Source organism: Danio rerio, chromosome 3 (assembly GCF_049306965.1).
Source record: "Danio rerio strain Tuebingen ecotype United States chromosome 3, GRCz12tu, whole genome shotgun sequence".
In the NCBI taxonomy this organism is placed as follows: domain Eukaryota; kingdom Metazoa; phylum Chordata; class Actinopteri; order Cypriniformes; family Danionidae; genus Danio; species Danio rerio.
Genome location: NC_133178.1, coordinates 4,063,812 through 4,090,000, shown reverse-complemented (window position 1 = coordinate 4,090,000; position 26,189 = coordinate 4,063,812). Strand labels below are relative to the sequence as shown.

General features: G+C 39.3%; 1 protein-coding gene across 4 annotated transcripts in view; it reads left to right on the top strand.

Annotated features, from left to right (window-relative positions):
* Window positions 1-21,418, top strand: part of pkn1b (protein kinase N1b) — a 134,000-nt gene extending 112,582 nt beyond the window's left edge. For 3 of the 4 annotated variants that reach the window (XM_073934363.1, XM_073934364.1, XM_073934357.1), the window contains exons 15-22: window positions 5,553-5,644; window positions 6,131-6,307; window positions 6,536-6,598; window positions 9,200-9,276; window positions 13,955-14,097; window positions 17,190-17,297; window positions 17,374-17,454; window positions 20,759-21,404. In XM_073934363.1, the coding sequence (XP_073790464.1) occupies window positions 5,553-5,644; window positions 6,131-6,307; window positions 6,536-6,598; window positions 9,200-9,276; window positions 13,955-14,097; window positions 17,190-17,297; window positions 17,374-17,454; window positions 20,759-20,962 (945 nt within the window). In that variant the 3' untranslated portion in view covers window positions 20,963-21,404. 4 annotated transcript variants of the gene reach the window in all.
* Window positions 21,419-26,189: the final 4,771 nt, after the last annotated feature.

The following is a 26,189-nucleotide window of genomic DNA, read 5'->3' as shown; positions in this document are numbered from 1 at the left end:
AACCCACATGATCAAACAGACACTCCGGAAGAGCGCACAAACCTGCAATCGTGACAGTAGCATATTTACGTTTCGCAAAAATGTAGACAAAGCCCTTTAGTGAATTTCTCTTATGAAACATACAAAAAAATTTACCTAATTTAACGTATTTCAGAGTTGTCATCTGAGCATACAACAAAATGCACCCTAGTTAACACATATCAGATTAGCTAAATTGTAAATAGCGCCCTTTAGTGGATTTCTCATTTGAAACATACAAAAAAATGGACCTAAAGTAATGTACTTTTAAAAGTTCATTAAAAAATGGCACTGTTCTTAAAAAGTAAAAAGAAAACTGCTGTAATTAAATCTAAAGTTTTCATAGTAGTCTATTCATCAAAAGCTGGAAATGTTGCTTGGATCTCATAAATATAGGCTAAATGTCATATTCATACACTTTCAGACAAATCTTGAAATATATGTTAAATGTACATATGACAGGGTTCATACAGGCACAGCCTAATGAAAATCAATTCCAGCACCTATTTTTTTCAAGACTGACATGCTATGTATTGAAGACCTGAAATGTATTGTCAGCAACCCATAAAACATTATATAGGAATAGATACAAATAAAAACCATTAATAATAATAATAATAATAATATTTATTAACCATATATTAATAATATAATAAACCTGCACTAAATGTTTGTAAAATCTTTTTTGTACTCAAGTAAAAATACTATTACACTGCTAAAATAACACAAATTTTAGTAAATAATACTAATATTAGGTAAAAGTACAAAGTACTCTTTTAAAAAGTACTAGTTAAAAAAATCTGATTTTCATTATGAAATCACTATTTTTAAGTGTAAACCTGATTGAATGGTTTAATTGCTTAAATCCCAAAGCTACGTGTATAGGAACTTGCGCTAACAAAGGAAGTGTGACCGATTTTTTCTTTCATGACAATTAATCTTTTTCAATAGCACTGGTAAAACTACCACATAATCTTTAAGGCTATCAAGACAGTTTTTGCCCATTTTTAAACAATATTTTCAAGCTTTGAAAGGTTAAATTAAAGTATATGGTAAAAAGATTTAAATTTAGCCTTTTATTTACATATTTTACACTATTTTTCTTTACAATATGGCAAATGTATTTTCTTAAATAGCTGTACATCACATGGAGATTTTATTTTACACTTGATCTTAATCTAAAATACAAACTTTTAAAGAATACAAGTACACTGTCAGTTAAAAAAATAAAACAAATGACTTCATTTTACTTGAGGTATTTGAAATATGACGACACTACATTTATCAAAGCAGTGCATTAAGAGCCTTATTGTTCATTTTGATAAATAAACAATAAGTAACAACGGATTGCTTTGACCTGTAATGCCTTAAGACAGATCAGAATACAGCTTAATGTATAAATCACACAAATACCTCATACAGAAACATTTCCAGCATAATTCTTTTGTCGTAAAGAAATAAAAAAATACCACCTTTGCTAAAAGTAAGTTTCACTTCACAACACAGCCAAATAAGAAGACCATTAGCATTGTAATCGATTATGCAGCAATCTATTTCTAAATACTTGATAACTTTGAATACTTTTGACTAAATTTAGTCAAGGAGCAAAGATAAATAATGTCTACTTTAATAGTGGAGAGATCGCGATTGTATTCAATCTGAGCACACAGGCGATCATGAGAGGACTTGCAGTTCATTTGAAAAAAGCATATTTAAGAGCTCGCATGTCTGTTTTAGCGATTTGCGTACATGAATGCGCTCTCGTGATAAAATAAAGCACTCGCCACATTTGCAGAAATGAGTAATTGTGCAATACCTCCATTCCCGCGCCGCCATTCAGACTGTATAGAGGAGTGACAGGTCAGAGGCGAGTCGACTCGCTGTCGTAGGGCGAAACGTGTATGAAGATCATAAAATAGGCAGGACATATGTCCGCGGTTTAATAACTCTGCTACACATTTCTATAGTGAAAACATCCGAGAAGCATTATTCCAACAAAACATTTGTTTTTAAGTTGTTTTCTCTGTCTCTTCAACACAGAAAGCCTTTGTCCCGCCCTTACGTTTCACGCAAAACTAGACAAGGTCGACTGTGATTGGCTACTTTTCATGTCAGTCAAATTACGCTTAAGAATCAATTCTTAAGCTGCTGAATATCAGTTTCCGAAGTTTAAGACACAATGCACTAAAATAAACACTCTAAGCACAGAGCTGTGATTGTACGCTTCACTAAACAGAAAATGCTGATCACATCGATGTTATAGTACGCATCAAAGGATTAAAAGTGTTAATTGTTTATTTCATTATTTGGCGGTTCCTCCGCGTACCACTAGGAGGAAGCCCGCGTACCACAGTTTGAGAACCACTGGTCTAGTGAGTTTGACATCTGAAATGTACAACAATATGCAACCCAAAGTAACATATTTATGTTGCACAAAATTGTAGTCATCCCCCTCTAGTGGATTTATCATCTGAAATGTGCAACAAAATGTACCCAAAGTAACGTATTTTATATTTTGCAGAATTCCAGATACCACCCTCTAGTGGGTTTCTCATTTGAAACATACAAAAAATGTACCCAAAGTAACGTATTTGTTTGGCAGAATTCTACAACGTGCCCTATAGTGGAGTTGTCATCTGAAACGTACAACAACATGTACCCTAATAAACGTATTTCAGATTAGCTAAATTCTAAAAAGTGCCCTAGACCAGTGTTTCCCAACTGGTGGTAGTGGGTCGCGGAGTGTGTGGTAAAAAAACAACAACAAAAGTTTATTTTTTTACTTATTTTGCTTAAATCTGACTTTTATTTTGAAATGTGCGCTACAACCGTACCGTTTAAGCGCAAGCACGACCCCTAATATGTAAAGTGTGGATGTACATATATCGACAACAAAAAAAGGCTTAAAACCTTGTCATGTGTAGTGAGGTGCTCTTACAAGACAGCATGAAACCTTCTAAATTAAAATGACATTCAGAAACCAAACATCCCAGTTGCAAGGACAAACCTGTAAACTATTTTCTAAGGCTACTCCAAGAGCTGAGGGCATCACAAAAGTGCCGAACATCTTCATGTTCAAAACAAGTACAGGCACTCCGCGCATCTTACTGTGTAGCTCACCCTCATTGAGCTCAACCGCGTAGCAAAGGCCAAGAAAGCCCACACAAAAGCAAAAGAGCAAATAACTGATGATTATTATAAAAATTGTTATGATTATTTTAATCATTTGACTTTAATTCGCTGGTTTGTTCTGTTCAACCGGATCAGTGTTAATGTTTTATTAACAGTTTAGTTTAGTTAATGGTAACTGAACTTTTCTTTACCCTGACCACTGTTTACAGTATTTGTCGTTTTTAATATTTCTTTAATTTGATACATTTTGTAAAATGACAGCAAGGCAAGGCAAGTTTATTTATATAGCACATTTCATACACAGTGGCAATTCAAAGTGCTTTATATAAACAAGAATAAAAGAAACAAGTAAAAAAATAAATAAATAAAAACAAATAATAAAACTGATTAAAAAACATAAAAACAGGTAAAATGTGATATAAAAGAATGAAGAAGAAGAGAAAAACATAATAGTTTGATCTGTCGGACGCAGCACAGTGCTCATTCAGTAAAGGCACAGCTGAACAGATGTGTTTTCAGTCTTGATTTGAATGTGCCTAATGTTGGAGCACATCTAATCATTTCTGGACTCTGATTCCAGCAGCGAGGGGCATAGTGGCTGAAAGCTGATTCACCCTGCTTTGACTGAACCCTTGGAAATTCTAGTTTATATGATCCTAAAGATCTGAGTGATCTGTTAGGTTTGTATTCAGTCAGCATATCTGTGATGTATTTAGGTCCTAGGCCATTCAGTGATTTATAGGCCAGTTATAATACTTTAAAGTCTATTCTGAATGTAACTGAGAGTCAGTGTAGAGACCTGAGGACAGGTGTGATGTGCTCTGATTTCCTGGTTCTGGTCAGAATTCTGGCTGCAGCGTTCTGGATGAGCTGCAACTGTCTGACTGTCTTTTTAGGAAGACCAGTGAGGAGTCCATTACAGTAATCCACCCTGCTGCTGATAAAAGCAATAAAATATTTTTTATTTGTAAGTTTTTGTGATTTTTTTAATGATTTATCTGTCACAACTTGTGTATGTTAACAAATACATACAAATGAATTCCAATTCCTAAAATCTAGGGATGTAATGGTATCAGAATTTCACGGTACGGTAATACCTCGGTATGAATGGCATGGTACGGTATTTATTGAATAATTTACAGGAAAAACTAAACTAATGAACTCGAAAAAAGTGACAAAAGTGTTTATTTACCTTAGCACTGAACATATCAATGACATACAGATTAGCCATCTATCTGTACGTTTCCAAACAGGAACTTCAATTTTTCAATTTTAATAACAAAAAACTATTAAACCATGTAAAAAAATAAAGTTTCAATTTAGTATTGTTGGAAACTCATCACATTCAACATTTAATCACGCACTCACTGATATAGAGATGTGTTTTTTAAGGAAAATTATCATATAACTATAATCTGGTAAAAGCTGGTATCTCTGGGCATGTCCCCTGCAACAGAAAAAAACCCTCTCATTTGGGACTGAGGTTTCTGGGACAGAGAGATATGATTTAGCCAAGGTTGACAGCAGTGGGTAACGTTGTGCATTGTCTTTCCCCCACTTGAGAGGACAAGCCATGAGTGAGATAGAGGTCTCTTTGCGGTACAAGTCAATGTCTGCATCAATCTGAACAGTGTGCTGTGTTCTGCAGTCCCCATGACTGTTTTTAGTCGTATTCCCCGACTTATATTTCACCACAGTCTGGCAGTGCCTGCATACTGTTTTTTTCTTTGTCTGTCACCTTTTCTCCTTTCTCGTATCTTTTCAGAAAGAAACCGAAATGCTTCCACTCATCCGATTTAAAACCCGCTTTAGGTTCGATCATTTCCAGCTCTTTTTCTTCCCCGCTACTAGCAGCACACTCCATTTCCACATTACTGGATCTGTAGTGTCAACAGACCGCAAAGGATGATGGCCACGCCTAGGCTGATGGGAATTGTAGTTCCCGCTACCTCCCGTTCGCTTTATTAACCTAAGCAAACTTTTCTTAGAAATATAGTTTTATTGAGTCATGCGCCTACGGTAATATTGAAAAAAACTACTATTGCGGTATGACGGTATTTACAATATTGTTACATCCCTGCTAAAATCATATCATAGTTACTAAAAATTTGGGTCGCGGCTTGATGACCATGTAAAAATGTGGGTCCCATGGCCAAACCAGTTGGGAACCACTGCCCTAGACAGCACCCTCTAGTGGATTTGTCATTTAAACATACAACAGAATGTAACCCAAAGTAACGTGTTTACGTTTCTTAAAAATGTAAACAGCGCCCACTAGTGGATTTGTCATCTGAAATGTGTAACGATACCCGAAGCAACGCATTCTACGCTTTACAAAAAAATGCAGGCAGAGGCACGTAATTCCAGTGAGCCTAAACCAAGTATGATGTGATTGTTTCCAGGTACTCCTGTCTGAATACAGACGCTCGGGAAATCTGTACGCCATCAAAGCACTGAAGAAAGGAGACATCGTTGCACGGGATGAGGTGGAGAGGTGCGTGTATGCTTATTATTAGTGCTGGGCATATATATATATATTATGATGAGGCGTGGCAAAACAGGTGATAGTGGGGATGATCAGAGTCTGAATTGATATCAGCTGTAGATGGTTGATTGGCACAATGCGTGATGGGATGTGTAGTCCAGGTGAATGTATGATGGCGTGTCCACATAGCTGGAGTGCCCTCTAGTGAGTCTGGTAAGTACTCCAGCTAATGACCATAACAATATATATAATAATATACACAGGACACAGATATTATATCAAAACAAACTTAAATTTTGGATGTGATTAAATACTATTAATCTTTGCCCAGCACTGCTTAGTGTTTTATTGTTTTAGAGTAAAATTGTATTGCAAATGTATTTCTATCACCTGTTTAAAGAATATTTATAGAGCATGGATATACAGATATACATTGTCTTTAAAACACAGAAGTACACCTTCATCTTCAGCCTTACTTGTGTGTTTGTGTTGAAGTTTGATGTGTGAGAAGCGAATCTTCGAGACGGTGAACAGCGCACAGCACCCGTTCCTGGTCAACCTGTTTGCGTGCTTTCAGACGCCAGAACACGTGTGTTTCGTGATGGAGTACACGGCCGGCGGAGACCTGATGATGCACATACATGCAGACGTCTTCTCTGAAACACGCTCTGTGTGAGACTTTCATCTACGTTTACATTTAGCTGATACTTTTAGTACATCAAACACCACTGTTACTAGCGTCAACACTTCAGCTACACTTTTATCCCATTTGATTAATCAGAAGATTGAGAGTTACATCAAGTGCAAGTGTGTTTAAATATGCAAACTGGACATCAACTACAGTGTGAAGACAAAATGATTTGCTCTTCTGTTTATGTGTCTTATCTGTTTGTGTTGCAGGTTTTATTCTGCTTGTGTAGTTTTGGGGCTTCAGTTTCTTCATGATAATAAGATTGTGTATCGGTGAGTACACACAAACACACACACAAACACACACACACAGCTGTTTTTATAATCTAAATGTTACTCTCCTTAAAGGGACGGTAAAGGGAAAATTCTGTCATTCATAATAAGTGAGTGTCTGTCTTGTGTTGAACGGAACAGAAGATGTTTTGGAAGCCTGTAACCATTGACTTACATAGTGTATTTTTACTATGGGTGTCAGTGGCTACTGGTATCTAACAATTCTCAAAATATCTTTTGTGTTCAGTGGAATAAAGAAACACAGAGAAGGTTTAAACACCCACATAAAGAAAAATACTATAGTGATTCATAGTAAATTCTATAGTTTTTAAGCATATTGTATTGAAGTATTGGAATTAATATGTTATGGTTAGTGTATTGTTGCTATGGTGACACAACTACGGTAATTAATCTGTTGTGGTGATTCTATAGTTGCTATGGTAACACAACTACAGTAATTAACAATCTATGGTGATTCTATAGTTGCTATGGTAACACAACTACAGTAATTAACAATCTGTGGTGATTCTATAGTTGCCATGGTAACAACTATAACAATTAATCTGTTGTGATTCTGTAGTTGCTATGGTAACACAACTACAGTAATTAACAATCTGTGGTGATTCTATAGTTGCCACGGTAACAACTATAATAATTAATCTGTTGAGATTCTATAGTTGCTATGGTAACACAACTACCATACATAATCTGTTGTGGTGATTATATTGTTGCTATGGTAACACAGTTACCGTAATAATCAGTTGTGGTGGTTCAATAGTTGCTATGGTAACACAGCTACCGTAATAATCTGTTGTGGTGGTTCTATAGTTGCTATGGTAACAAAACTACAGTAATTAATCTGCTGTGGTGATTATATAGTTGCTATGGTAACAACCACAATAAATAATCTGTTGGGATTTTATAGTTGCTATGGTAGCACAACTACAATAACTAATTTGTTGTTGTGATTTTATAGTGGCTATGGTAACAACAACAGTTGTTACCAACATAACTGCATTAATCCTCTGTGGTGATTGTATTGTTGCTATGGTAACACAACTACATTAATCCTCTGTGGTGATTGTATAGTTGCTATAGTAATACACCTACCATAATTAATCTGTTGTGGTGATTCTATAGTTGCTATGGTAAAACAGCTACCGTAATAATCTGTTGTGGTGATTCTATTGTTGCTATGGTAACACAACTACCATAATAATCTGTTGTGGTAATTCTTTTGTTGCTATGGTAACACAACTACTGTTAATAATCTGTTGTTGTGATTCTATCTTTGCTAGTGTAAGACAACTACAGTAATTTATTTTCTGTGATTATTCTATTGTTGCTATGGTAACAACTGCAGTAATTCATCTGTTGTGGGGATTCTATAATTGCCATGGTAAAACAACAACTATAGTAATTAATCTTCTGTGGTGATTCTATAGTTGCTATGGTAAAACAACAAATATAGAAATTAATCTGTTGTGGTGATTCTATGGCTGCTATGGTGAAACAACAACTATAGTAATTAATCTTCTGTGGTGATTCTATAGTTGCTATGGGAACAACACAACTATAGTAATTAATATTGTTTTGTGATTCTGTAGTTGCTATGGTAAGACTACTATTGTAATTAATCTTCTGAGTGATGTTATAATTGCTATAGTAACATCTACAGTAAGTACTATTCTGTTGTAATTCTATAGTTGTTATGGTAACAAACTACAGTAATTAATCTTCTGTTTTCATCCTATAGTTACTATGTTAACAAAGGAACTACAGTAATACAAACAACTGATGGTAAAACCTAGACAGGATACAGCTGCAGATATGCACATCAATACAGCATCATTTTTATGACAGTGTATAGCAATAAGTAATATTTTTACAGTACTGTGATGGTTGGGTTTAGGGTTGGGATAGTGGTAGACATTAATAAAATACAATCAACGGGAAATTTAATAAACAATATAAATAATTCTTGTTAACTTCCGGCCTCAAGTGTATCCAATCTAGCAACAACCACAAATGACCAATACTGTAGTTTTCTCCAACTATAAGGTAGATTATACTACAAATCACCACAGCTTACTGTAGTAAAAACTAAACTATACTACATTATTGATTCATTAACAATATATTCATTAACAAAGCACTACGATGTAAACCAGTGGTTCTTAAACTTTTTTCATCAAGTACCACCTCAGAAAAAAAAATTGTCTCTCCAAGTACCACCAAAATGAGCAGTATTGAAATACAAATCTGCACAGTTAAAAAAACGTGGCAGATTCCCTCAGAAATATAGGCTTTATGTCATATATGGCATATTATATACATCATTTTTGATACATTTTTAAATGTGTGTAGCATGTACATGACATACACCATTCCTTCGCGTACCACTAGTGGTACACGTACCACAGTTTGAGAACCACTGATGTAAACAGTATATTACACTTAACAATAGTATGGTTCAGAAACTCTATAGTATTTACTATAATTTATTTTACATTTTTAAACCACATAATGGAGAGTAAATGGGGAGTAAATTTCATTTTTGGGGAAACTATCCCTTTATTTTCCTCTGTGTGTGTGTGTTAGAGATCTGAAGCTGGACAACCTGCTGCTGGATACTGAAGGTTATGTGAAAATCGCAGACTTCGGCCTCTGTAAAGAGGGTGAGTCACGTACTGTACTTACTGTACTGTAATGATATTGATGAGTTAATGCGGTAAGAACATAATGTGTGTTCTCTGCTGGATCAGACCGCTCTGGCACAATCTGCGTGCAGATTACTAGCCTACTGCAAACTGTGTGTGATTTAATAAACATTATATTATTAATAACTTAATGTTTTTGTGAAATAATTTCTTTGAGGCTTCAAGTTTAGAACTGTTATAAGTAGTCAAATGTTACTGATTGATGTTCACCCTGCTGAAAAATCCAGCTTAAACCAGCCTAGGCTGGTTGGCTGGTTTTAGCTGGTCAAAAAGGCTGGTTTTAGAGGGGTTTTGGCCAATTCCAGGCTGGTTTCCAGCCATTTCCAGCCTGGTTTTAGCTGGTCAGGCTGGAAAATGACCAGCTAAATCCAGCTAAAACCAGCTTGACCAGCCTAGCCAGGCTGGGAGCCCAGCCAAAACCAGCTATGTCCAGCTTAAACCAGGCTGGTCAAGCTGGTTTTAGCTGGATTTAGCTGGTCATTTTCCAGCCTGACCAGCTAAAACCAGGCTGGAAATGGCTGGAAACCAGCCTGGAAGTGGCCAAAACCCCTCTAAAACCAGCCTGGTCGACCAGCTAAAACCAGCCAACCAGCCTAGGCTGGTTTAAGCTGGATTTTTCAGCAGGGCAAAGATATATTTCCAGTAATGCAAAGCTGCAATTTTTGCATCTGCTTTTGAAGTCAGGTCAAGTTGAGCATTATTGTCATGCGAACATTCAGTGGAACAAAATGTCATGCCGTTTAATAAATAAACATAATAAGAAAAACACTAGTGATTCATAGTAAATTCTATAGTTTTTTAAGCATATTGTATTAAAGTATTGGAATTAATATGTTGTGGTTATTGTTGCTATGGTAACACAACTACAGTAATTTACAATCTGTGGTGATTCTATAGTTGCCATGGTATTAACTATAATAATTAACCTGTTGTGATTCGGTAGTTGCTATGGTAGCACAACTACAGTAATCAATCATCTATGGTCATACTATAGTTGCAATTGTAACAACTACAGTAATTCATTGGTTGTGATGATTGTATTGTTGCATAATCATAAATAACTTAATCATAAATATGAACACAACACCGGAGCTATTTTAAACATACAGTATACATAACTAGCATATCGAAGCCGTAAACTAATTATACTATGCAAATACTATACAGACTTAAGCTATATGCGTTAACAAGTAATTATACGCAAGACAGAACAATATTGTGTAAGACAATAAAATAAAAAGAGGTATTTAAGTTGTAAGAAGACAAGTTCAATCTCGAATAAACATTGTTCTCCTTATTGAGTCATTGTAATGCTGTGTTCACACCAGACGCAGAACGCACGGATAAATCGCGCTATTCACACGTAAATAACCACGTGAACATTTCAGTTTACTCGCTTCATTCGCGCATCAAATCTGATTCATTTGCGCGTCTAATCCGATTCATTCGCTCTTCAAACCCCACTTCATTCGTGCGTCAAATCCTGCTTCATTTGCGCATCAAATCCGATTCATTTGCGCGTCAAACCCAGCTTTATTCGCGAGTAAAATCTGCTTCATTGGCGCATCAAATTCATTTTAGAACAGATGCGGATTCGCGTGATGAGCAGGGCTTCTGTCTGCCGGGTGACTCTAGCTTCGTTGCTAAATGGCTAACATGGATTTTATTAGAAAAATAACTATGTTTATGTGCTTTAAGAAGGCTAAAAATCACTGTCGATACGTTTAGGGCCATGTCTGAGTCCACTAGATCCTTTCAGAGGTGCATCCAGCTTTGTGAGCTAAAAAACTGGATGATGGAGGCTTTCAGCGGTGCTTCTGACTGACCCAGTTTGATGAACTGTTGTCGGTGTCGGCTGTAGAATTTCACCCAGGACACCAACAACAGGTGCTACGTCAAAATCACGCCCCCACAAGAGCAAGCTCCTGATTGGTTAATTGGTCAGATTATACTGGAGTGATTCGCGCGAAATGCGCGTCAAGTGCGTCAAACGAGCAAAATGCTCAAGTCGCACCACGCCATTAGCGCATATCGCGCCCCGCCATTTACGTCATTCTGCTGCGGCATTCATGCGTATCGCGCTCCAGGATGTCTATTCACGCCTTTGCATTGAGTTAATATGTAAATCACTCGTGCTTGATGCTTCTTCCGCGTCTGGTGTGAACGCAGCATAATATGGAGTTTATGTAAAGTGTGCGGTGCATATGGAGAGAAGAGAGTCACTATAGGTGGTTTGTCAAACCCACTCACCAGTATGAGGCACACTTTATGAATGCACAATGTTTCTATAGAGCTATAGAGTGATTGTAAGAAAGTGTCTGGTGCAAATGTCAAAGTCAGAGAGATGAAAGAGTGTGTTTTCTACAGGTGGTTTGTCAAACCCACTCACCTGTCTGAGGCATACTTAGAAAAATGGCGATAGCCTTAAATAAATCAAATATTAGCCGAATAAATATGTGTGCATGTAATTTAATGCATCCTTGCTTTATTAAACTATCAATTTCCATAAAAGATAGTTTCCTGATATAAAACTATTTAAGCTTAATCATTTAGCTGACGCTTTTGTCCAAAGCGACTTAGAATTGAGGAGGCATTCAGCGATTTAACAAGAAGAGGCAATAAGCAATACACATAAGAAGAGCTAATTATACAAAGACTGTCATGTTCACCAGCGAACAACCACCAGATGTCGCTGGTAAACACACACACACACACACACACACACACACACTTAGGACTACAAATCTGCTGATAATCTACATATTCAGTCATGCCACACACACACACACCTGCTCCAAGTCTCCACTGATTAGACTCCCACAGATGATCCTGCTTCAAGACTGATTACACACAGTATTTAAGCAGCACACACACCCATTCACATGGCCGAGTCTTGTTATCTGTCACAGTGACATTACAACGTGTTTCCTTTGTCTGTCTTTGCCGTGTTTTTGATCCTTTGCCTTGTTTATTTATTTAATGCTGTTTGCTGCCTGCCTCTGACCAACTGCCTGTTGTTTTGACTTCGACTCTGGATTGCCCTCATATATCTGTTTGCCGGTATTGACCACTGCTTGCCTGACAATTCTAATAAACCTGCACGTGGATCCAAACTTCTGTTGTTGGTGTCTCTCCCCGTCGTTACAAAGACACTGTTAGGGCATACTCACACTATGCTATCCGAATCGGTACGCTTCGCAGTACACTTAGTGTGAGTGTAAAACGAGCAAGAGCTCAAAACTGAAGACGAGACATGACTTTAATGGAAGCGATTCATATGGATTTATTAATCATTCTTACTGAAGAAATCTCCTCTGAGACAAGCGTAAGCGCTTACTAATGAGCGCATCATTGATGACAAAAGCTCAGGCCCGAATGTAATGTGAGTGCGGGCCGTCAGGGGAGACAGGAGGGCGGACAAGCGAGCTTTGGCCCGGTTTAAGGCAACTGTACATAGTGTTAGTAGAGTTGAGAGGAGAGTGAAGTTTGTTTCTACAGGTGGTTTGTCAAGCCCACTCACCTTTGTGAAGCACTCTATTTTGTACTTTTTCATATTGCTTAATTTATCGGTAACACTTTATTTTGATGGTCCATTTGAGTGTTAGTAGACTGTCTGCTTAATATCTCCTTATACTGCTCCTTCAACAGACATTTAACTGACTATATGAAGCTTTGCAAGTACATGTCAACTTACACTAACCTCAACCCCAACCTAACTGTCTACTTATAATCTAATGAGAATTAGTTGGCATGTAGATGCAATGCAACTTACATTTAACAAACGCACCATCAAAATAAAGTCTGACCAATCGATCTCATCGTAAATGGAATATCATGTCATGCAAATGAACCTGCATACTGTGTGTTACGAATTAAATTGAAAATCCTTAATCGAAAAGAGATTTAACCCAAAACGTAACAAAATAACAGGGATTATATTTTTAATAATATGGTGCCCCCGCGCTCTCTCTCCCCAAAATATATACCAAAAACACAACCACTGAGAATTAACAAGAAAATATGATTTATTTACCGAAACAAGGAGCAAAAATAACATCAGGAGGGGTTTAGCCAAAAGAAATGACAATAAACCAAGCTAACTAAATTAGATTAAACTTCCCTAGAAAACAAATAAAATAAAATACAGAAAACTTGCGTCTCTACTAACAAACACAGGAGAAAACGAAAATAACAAATAAAGCACCAAACCTCCCTGCGTGCTCCAAGCCCGACAAAGAGACAGAAAACCGGACTTCAATCGCCGGTTAAAAATTATTACAACGGCATCTCACAAAGCCACAAAGAGATACAAGCAAACACTCATTGGATCACTTTCTCCACTGAATACAAGCGGGGGAATCGAGAGAGAGCGGGGAGCCATCGAACCCATGTTCTCTGCAGGTTTTTATAGCCGCCGCCAATCATGATCCGTCCCAACGTAATCCGCTGCACCTGCGAATACTTAAAAAGAGAAAGAGAGAGAAAGAGAGCGAGAGAGAAACACCACACACACACAAGCCTACACTACACTACTCGTAACACTACTTGTGTGAAGAAGACAAAGTCCATAATGTCCCGCTCTTTCTGTCTGTTTAATTTCTCTCTCTCTCTCTCTCTCTCTCTCTCTGTCCTGCAGGAATGGGTCACGGGGACCGCACCAGCACTTTCTGTGGGACTCCAGAGTTTCTGGCTCCTGAGGTTTTGACGGACACATCCTACACGCGGGCCGTGGACTGGTGGGGTCTCGGAGTGCTCATTTATGAGATGATGGTCGGAGAGGTGCGCACTTGCTCACTTTTAATGACGTGTTTCTATATCGTTAGATTCAGTAGTGGAAAGAGTACTGGAAAATCAAACTTAAGTAAAAGTACTGTTACTTGTCTAAAATGTAGTTCGAGTAGAGTAAAAGTATCTGTTGTTAATATTACTCAAAGTATGAGTAAAAAGTACCCCTTTCAAAAGTACTCAAGAATAGTCAGTATTAAAAAGTTGAGGCATTGACATGTAATTTGTGGATGTGTGTAAACGTAACATTCTGTAGTGCATTTAGTTTTTGCCCAGCAGACACACAACGTCATAAGACGTTAATATTAGGTTAGATTTAGGTTGTGATGTCAGGTGAACAAAATTCAATGTCTAGCCAACATCTAAGGACAACGTTATCTTGATGTTCAATAATGACGCTGATATTTGGTTGATTTTAGGTTATTAGAAAGAAACCAAAATCCAAAGTCGAGCCAAATTTTTAAACCGTCACATACTGACATTTATTCATCAGGCATCGCGACCAATATCCAACATCTGATAGACGTCTTAGTGGAAACGTCCACTCAACGTAAAACTGTAACATCATTAAACATTGATATTTGGATGGCCTTAGGTTGTGCATTGGACATTGACGTTGAGTTCTGACGTCAACTTGTTTTTTATTTCCGAACAAATTGCAACTTCCCTACGATGTTAGGGTACAACGTCATGTTAATGTCTTGTGCCTGCTGGGTGTTTAAAGCCATTTTGGTCATCATACAGTAAACATCCGTCATCTTCTCAACAGTGACTTGCATCTAAACAGTCTCTGGGTCAACGCGTGTAAAGATTTTGGACATCTTCTTGGACACTTTTAATGCTTCCAAACAGTTTGCTGCATTTATAAATCGCCCATGTCTTGAGTTCATTATGATGCGATTTATCTTCTCTGTGTGATTTGATTGGACAGAAATAACAGGACTGATTTTTTTTAATCCCCATAAACAGGGAAAAGTAAAGTAGTAACTGCAGGTTGAAGGACAGTAGTGGAGTAAAAGTACCGATATTGCAGTAAAAATGTATTTAAGGGAAAGTAAAAGTACACATTTTTAAAGTGCAACTACTTGGTAAATTACAATTTCTGAGAAAAATTACTCAATTACAGTAATCTGAGTATTTGCAATTTGTTATTTTGCACCACTGGTAATATCAGTAAATAAATGTACATTTAAATACAGGGTGGCCATTAAATGTCTTGCGTTTCAAAAACAAAATATCAGGCCTTCTTCGGTTTGAGAAATATTGTGTTGAAGTCCTGAATCATTTTAAACAGGTCTTCTGTGTCCATGTAAACCTAATTGGGCCAACAACCATCCAATCACCAACTATCCATATACATGAAGCTTTCAACAAATGTTTCAGTTATTAAATCTATGTATTAACTAAGGGTGTCTGCGGTGTCTTAGGGTGCTTTCACACCTGTGAATCGATTCAGTTGTTCCGAAACAGAGATTAAAATTGTTACATTGTTGCTCTTTGCTCTTGGAGCGGTTCGCTTTCACACTGCAAAGTTTCTAATCGGACCAAAAGAGCTAAAACAAGTCACGTGCGAGTAAACTCTCCTTACATTGGTCAGAGTGTCAGGGTTTATTTTGCAGCGTCCCGCTCAGCTGTCAGGAGAGGTGGTGGTTTGGTGGTGATTGACGGTGCGCGCGCGACGTGTCTGAGGAGAGACGTGGTGGGGAGGGGTGAGAAGGGTACGCGACGGTGCCTATTTGAGGACCGGGAGAGAGACGCGAGATTACCGGGAGATCATCACTCGTTTGCGGGCATCCGGAGACTCGCGAAACTTCCCGCCATACTCATAATTCTCTCTTCATATAGCCGTAAGCCTATTACATATATCCATAAAACACTGTGATATAACCGCGCTAGGATCGGATCGCTTTCTCACTGCAATCGAACCGCTCCAGGGTTCGTTTCAATCGAGCCGAGACCCCCTCATTCAAGCGATCTCGGAGCGATTACTTTGGCGCGGAACAGAGCGCGATTGCCCTGTTCACATATGCGAATCGAACCGCGCTAACTGGGCAAACGAGACACGTTCCGAAACAAAAGTGTAGGTGTAGGCTCTTAAAAAGTACAACTGCAGATCAGAAAAAAATAGGGACACTATGAAGGATGCAAATAACAAAGAACGTAGGGCTTTCTAAATTGATTTTGACTTGTATTTCATTGCAGACAATACAAACACAAAATATTTCAAGTTTTGTCTGGTCAGCTTCATTTGATTTCTTAATTTCTTACATTCAGGCCTGCGACACGTTCCAAAAACAGTTGTGACAGGAGTATTGTAGGGCAGTGATCAGGTAAACTGGTGAAATAATCATCTGATTTGAGACAGGTGATGTCAACAGGTGATTGTATTATGAATTGCTACAAAAGCAGCATCCTAGAAAGGTCTTGTCCTTTAGGAGCAAAGCTGGGTTGAGGATCGCCAGTTTGCCAACAAATACATGAGAACATGATTGAAATGTTTAAAAACAATGTTTCTCAGAGAAAGACAGGAAGACATTTGGATATTTCACCTTCAACAGTGCAGAACATCATTAAAAGATTTAAGGAATCGGGAGGAATTTTAGTGCGTAAATGACAAGAGCGCAAGCCTGAGCTGAACAACAATCTTTGATCATCAAGAATTATCATTTATCTATAAGCCATATCACCACATGGGCTCAGGACTACTGCGGCAAACCTTTGTCAAGTACCACAATGTGTAGTTACATCCACAAATGCCAGTTAAAACTGTACTGTGCCAAAAGGAAGCCCTATGTTAACAGTGTCCAGAAGCGCCGTCGATGACTTGCCTAATTACCCTAACTTACAAAATTAACTTAGTTAAGTCTTTAAATGTCACTTCAAGCTGAATACTAGTATCTTGAGTAAAATATTATGTGCTGTCATCATCGCAAAGATAAAAAAAAATTTGCTACTAGAAATTTGTTATTAAAACAAAATCTTCTCTCCGTTAAAAACAGAAATTGGGGGAAAAGAAATATACAGAGAGGCTAATAATTCTGATGTCAACTGTATAAAGTAACTAAGAGAGCAGAGTGTGTGTTTAGTCTCCTTTCCCAGGTGACGATGAGGAGGAGGTGTTCGACAGCATCGTGAATGATGAAGTTCGATACCCGAGATTCCTCTCCACTGAAGCCATTGGCATCATGAGACGGGTAACACTCTGTTTTTTTCCCCCCCAAAGCTGCGCAGTGATTGGCTGAGTTTGTAAACTCTTGTTTTCATTGGCAGCTGCTGAGGCGTAATCCTGAGAGACGGCTGGGCTCTGGCGAGAAAGATGCAGAGGACATAAAGAAACAGCCCTTCTTTAGGGTATGAACTTCCTTTTTGCCGAAGCAAATAAAAGCATACAGTAAATTTAGTGTGAAAAGACTAAACACAGATACAGGGACACTGGAGCATTTCAGTCATGTCGATCAGCCGGTTTGTCTATAAGCTGACATATAGTTGGAATCACAACTTTAAAAAGCTCCAGCGTCCCTGTATCTGTGTTTACACTTACACTTCGGTGAACTGATGACCTTCACAGCCAATCACAGTCATTTCTGTTGAGCTCAACGGCAAATCAGCTGTGTTTAAGAACATGCTCAACAGCGCTCAAATGTTAGTGGGAAATGGATGTTTTTAAAATGTCAGTATCGATTGGTAGCGAATTCCAGTATCGTGACAACCCTGGTACCAAGTGAACTTTGGTTTTTGACAATTTTCACCAAAACAAACATGCTCAGCTGCATGATATTGGAAAAAACTGCAATTGCTATATTTTGTTTGTCTGGGAAATATATTGCGATATGAATATAATAGTGTCAAGATTCTGACACTCCGGTCTTGTTAATTCTTGTTTTGGTGGCAGAGTCCACTAGTCCTGTCTTGTCTTGCATGTTGTTCTCGGGTCGAGTTTTCTTGGGTTGAGCACTTGTTTTCTGTCATTGTGTGTCATTTGTATGAGCGTCGTCTCCGCTTGACACGGACGCACAAGGCCTGGGCGTGCTAGCGACGCGCACTCTTGTGAACTTGGGGTTTTGACAATTTTTGCCAAATGATGTTACTTTGACTATTTGAAAGCACCAAAATAAACATGCTGGGGCTGCATGGTATTGGAAAAACTGACATTGTAATGTTTTGTTTGTCTGCAATTATATATTGCGATATTCTGTCATTGTGTGTCATTTATATGAGTGCCATCTCGATCGTGCTTACGCCTTGCGCATTCCCGCTTAACGCGGGCGTGCTAGAGAAGCACACTCTTGTTCTAGTGTTTATGTTCTTTCTGTCTGCAGCGTGGTGTTTTAGGTTTCGGTTTCGGTTGGCGCTGGGATGAAACATGCACCAGCGTGCCTAGTCAAGTTTGTGTAGTTTGTTTTGCATTTTATTTTATCTTATTTTTTTATTACTTATTTTCCCTGCACTTGAGTCCTCGCTCCTTTACCCTCCCACTGAACGTGACAGATAGCTTATGTTCGTTACATTCGTGCAGTACTTTAAATGTTAGATCAAAACCAGTAGTGGCTATATGTGACTGCACAACATTGAGAGTAATTCAAAACTGTTTATTTTGGTTGGCCGAATCTTGTTATATTTTTGACATCAGTTGGCCCACAGGTCGGTAGTTGAAGACCCCTGCTGTATAGTCTTCATCGTATAAATAATTAAATACAATTCATATTTGTTCAATCTTGAGGTGTAAATGTGCTTGAAATCTTATGCTGTTCAAACTAGACACTGCAAGAGCGGATAAATTGCACTATTCGCGCGTAAATAGACGCGTGAACATTTTAAATTTACTCGCTTCATTCGCGCGTCAGTTTCGTTTCATCTGCACGTCAAATTCACTTTACAACAGACGCGAATTCGCATGACGCGCAGGGCTTCTGTCTGCCCGTTGACTCTAGCTTCGTTGCTAAATGGCTAACATTTCATTGAAAGAATAGCTGTGTTTATGAGCTTTAGGAAGGCTGAAAAACAGCATCGATTCGTTTGGAGCCGTGGCTGAGTCCACTAGATTCTTTCAGAGGTGCACCCAGCTCTGTGAGTTCAAAAAACTCCTTCAGAAACTTAATCTGGATTATGAAATCTTTAAGCATTGCTTCTGGCTTAGCTGAGCCCAGTTTGATGAACTGTTGTCGGTGTCAGCAGGAGGATTTCCCCCCGGGACACCAACAACAGGCCCTTCGTCATAATCATGCCCAGCAAGCTCCTGATTGGTTAGCATGGCGTGATCGTCTGCTGAAGTTCCGATTATCGACTTCGAGCGATTCGTGCGAAACATGCGATATGCGTGTTAAGCGTGTCAATTGCGCAAAACACTTAACTTACGCCACTTCATTCACGTCTTTGCAATGAATTAACATGTAAATCACTCGCGCTTGACGCTTCTTCCGCGTCTGGTGTAAACGCAGCATCAGACTGTCACAGTTCCTAAAAATACCCAAATGGAAATATTTAACTTTATTAGGGTTCGACTTGTTTGATGATACAGTTCTGTACTGTCGTTTCAGGTTAATTATAATCGTAACTCAGCTTTGCAGATCCTATGATGTGACTATTGCAGATTTGCACCAGGGAAAATGGGTATTTATTTATGATTAAATTTAATTAAATTCAAAACAAACCACCCTGAGGGGGAAAACATTAACAAAATATGCAAACTTAGGCAGGCTGGTGCATCCTTCATCCCACCACCAATCGAAACCTACTAGACTGAGACGCTGGAAATAAAACACCCTGATGCAGACAGAAGGAACATAAACACCAGAACAAGAGTGTGCATCCCTAGCATGCCTTGTGCCTTTGTGCAAAGGCCTTGTGCGTATGTGTCAAGCGGGAGCGTGGTCGAGACAACGCTCATACAAAATACACACAATGACAGAAAATGAGTGCTCGAGCCGAGAAAACTCAACCCGAGCACAACATGCAAGACAAGACAGGACTAGTGTCTTGACTCTGCCATTAAAACAAGAATTAACAAGAGCAGAGTGACAGAATCCTGACACTATTATATTCATATCGCAATATATATCGCAGACAAACAAAATATTGCAATGGCATTTTTTCCATAATCATGTCGCCCAAGCATGTTTGTTTTGGTGCTTTCAAATAGTCAAAGCAATAAAATTTGGCGAAAATTGCCAAAAGTCCACTTGGTTCTAGTGCTGTCACGATGCTGGAATTTGGTACCAATCAATAGTGAAATTTAAAAAAGTCCATTTCCTGCTAACATTTGAGTGCTGTTGAGCACGTTTTTTAAACAGCGATGATTGGCCATTGTGTTCACGTGCTCAACAGAAATGACTGTGATTGGCCGTGTCGGTCATCAGTTCACCAAACTCACCTCTGTTTACTGAGTGTAACCACAGATACAGGGACACTGGAGCATTTTAAAGCCGCGATTCATCCGCGGATCGCTCTTATGTCAGCTTATATACGAACCAGCTAATTGACGTGACTTTGAAACACTCTAGTGTCCCTCTCCAGTGTCCACACTGTGTCTGTGTTTACATGGTTGGTACCGAATTCCAGTATCGGTACAACCTTACTTGTTGTACAACCAAATAACTCCTTATCCACAAACAGAATATTTGTAAAGATTGTCATTATGTCCTTCTCCTTTGTGTAGAATATGGACTGGGATGCTCTTCTGCAGCGAAAGGTTCCTCCTCCATTTGTTCCTGCAGTCGCTACCAGTGAAGATGTCAGTAATTTCGACGCAGAGTTTACGAACGAGGCTCCAACACTGACGCCGCCTCGAGAACGCCGGAGCCTTTCACGCAAAGACCAGGACTATTTTAAGGACTTTGATTACGTCTCTGACTTCTGCTAGTGCGCACACTGAAGCTGCTAGCTGTGAGAGGAAAAAACTAGCAGAGATCTCGCCCCCTAGTGGCCATCTAGGGTGCTCGGCGAGAGGATTCGCTCAAACCCCAGGCGACACGGTTGCAGGTACATCAGATGTGAAGAGATGGAAGAATCCAGATAATGTGAAGCTCTGTGGTGATTTTAACAGAAGCAGGATCTCAAGTGGTCGGTTCGATTAATCCTTGGCCAACATCTTTGGAACAACTTTGGAAGCTAATGAAGTCAACTGTGATGAAGAGATGACTTTTTCTTTTAGGTCAAAACCTAAAAAAAACACCACGTCTCAAAATCTGTGGGTGTTTTTTAAGAAGATTTACGTTAACTTCCTGAGAAGCTGGCCTGTGGTTAACATAATTTCAACACATTATTCTGCGACATATAATATATATAAAATAAACTAAACAAAAGCTTTTGTCTTGAAGTGGCTAATTGCTAACATTCACATGTACTCATTTAGCAGACACTTTTATCCAAAGCGACTTACTAATGAGAATAAAAGGAGCAAATGACAAACGACAAAGTGAGACTTCAGATGTTTTCGGCAATATTTATTATCAGGCGAAGAACTGTATATGGTAACTGTATTGACATTGATTACAATATAAAGTCTTCAAAGTTTGGTAGTCTTGTATTAACCCCTAGTAAAACTCCAGGGATTTCCAATGAGTATATCAATAAGTGACATATAAAGGTGAACTAAGTGATTTTTGAAAGACACTTTTGAGCACAGAGTCAGCCAATAGGCAGTACAGGGCGTGTCTATAACTACAGCGGAGATATAAAAAAAAGGGGTGGAGCCTGTTCAATAACTGTTTGTTTTGGTGATTTTAAAAATTAGCATTATCTGGCAAAAAAATGATCCATGCTTGGCCTGTCACAATTCTTATATGTGCGTGTTCGGGGCTGGGACACACCGGGACGCTTTTCATTTGCCTTTATCGTCAGCATTTTTTTCCGAGGCCGATTTAACCCCAAGCTATTTTCACTGGCGAGTATGCAAAGTATGCAAAATCACTAGATGGCGCTACACAACTTTGAGCTTCTGACACCCACTTGTAACAGAGAAAGAAGACAGAAAGTTGACACCCTTGTTGTTAAAGTTACTGGCAATTCGAACATGCATGGATGGTTCAAGTAGCAGCTCCAGCTCTAGCGATGAGGAAATGTATTAACTGACCAGCTAAATCCAGCTAAAACCAGCTTGACCAGCCTGATTTAGGCTGGACATAGCTGGTTTTGGCTGGGCTCCCATCCTGGCTAGACTGGTCAAGCTGGTTTTAGCTGGTCATCTCCCAGCCAGACCAGCTAAGACCAGGCTGGAAATGGCTGGAAACCAGCCTGGAAATAGCCAAAACCCCTCTAAAACCAGCTTGGTCGACCAGCTAAAACCAGCCAACCAGCCTAGGCTGGTTTAAGCTGTTTTTTCAGTAGGTGTGGGTTTTATTTTCCAATTCCAAATGATATTCCAGGATCAACATAGATCCCATCATACTTGGCAAAATCATGGCGTGCAGTTTGGACACTCCTGGATTAGAGTTTAATGCAGCACACAGAATTAGCGATCATTTCCACGCTGGGTCAATTTTTGCATCGGTGCTCACGATCAGAGGCAATGTATTGATAATCAGCAAAAACACAATGAATGACAGGGGCTTGTCGACGCGGGCCCCTAAATTGCCAAGTGCATAAACCGTAAGCCTAAACTTAACATTAGCGATAAACCTATCCCTTATTTTTAATTGGCTGACTAAAATGTTGTTCCAGGATCAACACAGATGTCAATCCAGGATCATGTCCTACTTGGTGAAATCAGGTTGGTGAATGTATACAGATAAAACATGACCCAGACACTGCTTTCTCATGTAATACACTCATTCAACCACACAAGGGCGCCTGCGAGTTGGAAAAAGAGTAATGCTGAAGCACTTGTGTCAGGTGTGCAAGTGGCTTTTGGGATGTTTTTGTAAGCGTTCATTCTGTTTTGAGCATGTCGGACATCTACATTTGTATTGTTAGAGTTAAAAAAAAAACTTGACTAACTTTAGGAAGGCCATGCCTGAAATGATTAAACAACTCAACTCTTTTGAGCTTGTGGGTTCAATATTCCCTTACACATACATTTAAAAGAGAGACGGTTTAATTTGAAGGTGGATAAATGTCATGTTTTGAGCTTTCAATAATATTTTAGGTAACATTTCCCTACTGAAAAAAACAGCTTAAACCAGCCTAAGCTGGTTGGCTGGTCGACCAGGCTGGTTTTAGAGGGGTTTGGCCATTTCCAGGCTGGTTTCCAGCCATTTCCAGCCTGGTCGTAGCTGGTCAGACTGGGAGATGACCAGCTAAAACCAGCTTGACCAGCCTAGCCAAGCTGGGAGTCCAGCCAAAACCAGCTATGTCCAGCTTAAACCAGGCTGGTCAAGCTGGTTTTAGCTGGATTTAGCTGGTCATTTTCCAGCCAGACCAGCTAAAACCAGGCTGGAAATGGCCGGAAACCAGCCTGGAAATGGCCAAAACCCCTCTAAAACCAGCCTGGTCAACCAGCTAAAACCACCCAACCAGCCTAGGCTGGTTTAAGATGGATTTTTCAGCAGGGTTTTCTGTCTTTTAAAGGATTGATTCACTTGCAAAATGTTGCAAAATGTTAATATGCACTCCATCTTCATTCAAGATTTCTTTCTTCAGATGAAATTAAATGGTGTTTTTTTTGGAGAGGGCATGCAAGTTTCATGCAAGTAGATTTGTAAGGTTTTGAGTCTTGCAGAAGGAAACCTGAAGTCTACACTCGAAAGGTAAGAAATGGACATTAAAACACATGTAAACTCGCATATATAGTCATGTGTAAAAGATAGTACACACTATTGAATACTTGAGTCATTTGAGTACATATATCATAGACATACATTAACCGGCCACTTTATTAGGTACACGTTACTAGTACCAGGTGGACCCCCTTTTCTTTCAGAACTGCCTTAATCCTTTGTGGCAGAGATTCAACAAGATGCTGGAAATATTCCTCAGAGATTTTGCTCCATATTTACATAATAGCATCACGCAGTTGCAGCAGATTGGTCGGCTGCACATCCATGATGTGAATCTCCCGCTCCACCACATCCCAAAGGTTCTCTATTGGATTGAGCTCTGGTGACTGTGGAGGCCATTTGAGTACAGTGAACTCATTGTCATGTTCAAGAAACCAGTCTGAGATGATTGGCGCTTTATGACATGGTGTGTTATCCTGCTGGAAGTAGCCATCAGAAGATGGGTACACTGTGTTCATAAAGGGATGGATATGGTCAGTGTGACCGGTCCTCACTTTACTCTGCGTTGTGTTGTTTAGGCGAAAGGAACCAGACATATGGGAGTAAACACCCTTTTATTCAGCATGAATAAAATAAAAAATGGCAAAGCTGAGTCTGTGGCCTTCCTCAAGTGCTCACCAACCTCTCCTCAATCGCGTTTACCGCGAACTGAGCGAGAGCAGGCGGAACCGGAAAACGACACTTAAAGGGGCCACGTACCATTTTCCAAAATACACCAATACATTAAAAAAAAACACAACTATGATTTCATTAACTCTGAAATATAAGATATTTAAAGAACAACTGATAATTCGAAATTAAATAAAAATAATTGATGATTAACCAGGAGAATTTTGAGTGAATATAATCTATATAACACCTGTTACAACAGCAACAATACTCATGTAGGCTGTGGTGTTGATACGATGCTCAGTTGGTACTAATGAGCCCAAAGTGTGCAAAGAAAATATCCCCACACTATTACACCACCACCACCAGCCTGAACCATTGATACAAGACAGGGTAAATCCAGTGGCGTAGCGCAAAATGCGGAGGCCCCCCTGCAGGGATCACCGACGGGGCCCCCAGTCGAAGGTGGGCGGGAGTGCTTATACAGAGATATACACATATATCTATGATCGGGAGTTTTCCTGGATGTTAGTATGCAATTTTTTTTAATGAAAATTATAATTTTAAATCACTTTTCTACATTGATGGATCACTGATCGCACGGGCATTCCTGACAAAAAGCTTGTGCCCTCGCTGTTAAATTTGATCTAATCCGTGTCCTGAAACACAGCTCCTCTTCTGCTTTCACTTCTCTTACTGACATAGGGAGCGATTCGTTTGTGAATGAATCCCCCAAACGACTCTTTCACTAGCTGACATTAATACACGTTTCTGGCAGCGCAGCATCTCGTTGTCATATTTCTTTGCATTGTTTGCTGATTTTATTCAACAAAACTAGCATAAGCCGAGTGTTTAGTGCGAGTTGGAGCTGCTTTGCCTTATGGTGAATGCAGTAAGTGACTGTTATCATCAATAACGTTACCTGATTAGCACAAAGTTCAGAACATACAAAAACAGATAAAAACTTAATCTGACCTATGAAATGTTCTGCCTTTGTGCTTTGTTTTCTTTGTTTGCTCGTTACTACACCCGTAGACAGCGCTAAAGTCCCGCATCTTCACGTAATAACACTGTCTTGTCTAGTGCGGTTGAATGACATTTGTACTGGGAGCACTGTACCAATGTGGCGGCGCTATAGACGCATGCTCAGGGTCCCTATGCGATATCTAGTGTATATATATCTATGTCACAAATTGAGGAGCGGGGAAAATAGGCGGGGTGGATCGACAACGCGGGGAATTCTTCACAAACTGAGGAGCGATCACAAACCGAAAGCCGCGAGAGCGTCAAAGTAGCCAGAAGTCATTCATTTTTTAACGAGAACCGGCGGCGAGAAACAGCGGCGCGTCTTCATTGGCTATGACGCGGTTCGGCGGCAAGCAATCAGAATGAAGTAGTCCACCTTGAGAGGAGTTCAGAGAACACAGACATGTGAACTTTGGTTCCGACCACAGTTGTTCCCAAGAGTTTGATTATTGCGGTTCCTGAATTTTCAATTATTGAAAATCGCGACGACGTGGGGCCCCCTAATCACGCGGGGCCCCCCCGCGGTGCGTGCCCTGCGGGCCCGTCCGCTACGCCACTGGGTAAATCTATGCTTTTTGACCCGACTATTCGAATGTGGCAGCAGAACTGGAGACTCATCAGAGCAGGCAACGTTTCTCCAATCTTCTATTGTCCAGTTTTGGTGAGTCTGTGTGAATTGTAGCCTCAGTTTCCTGTTCTTAGCTGACAGGAGCGGCACCCGGTGTGGTCTTCTGCTGC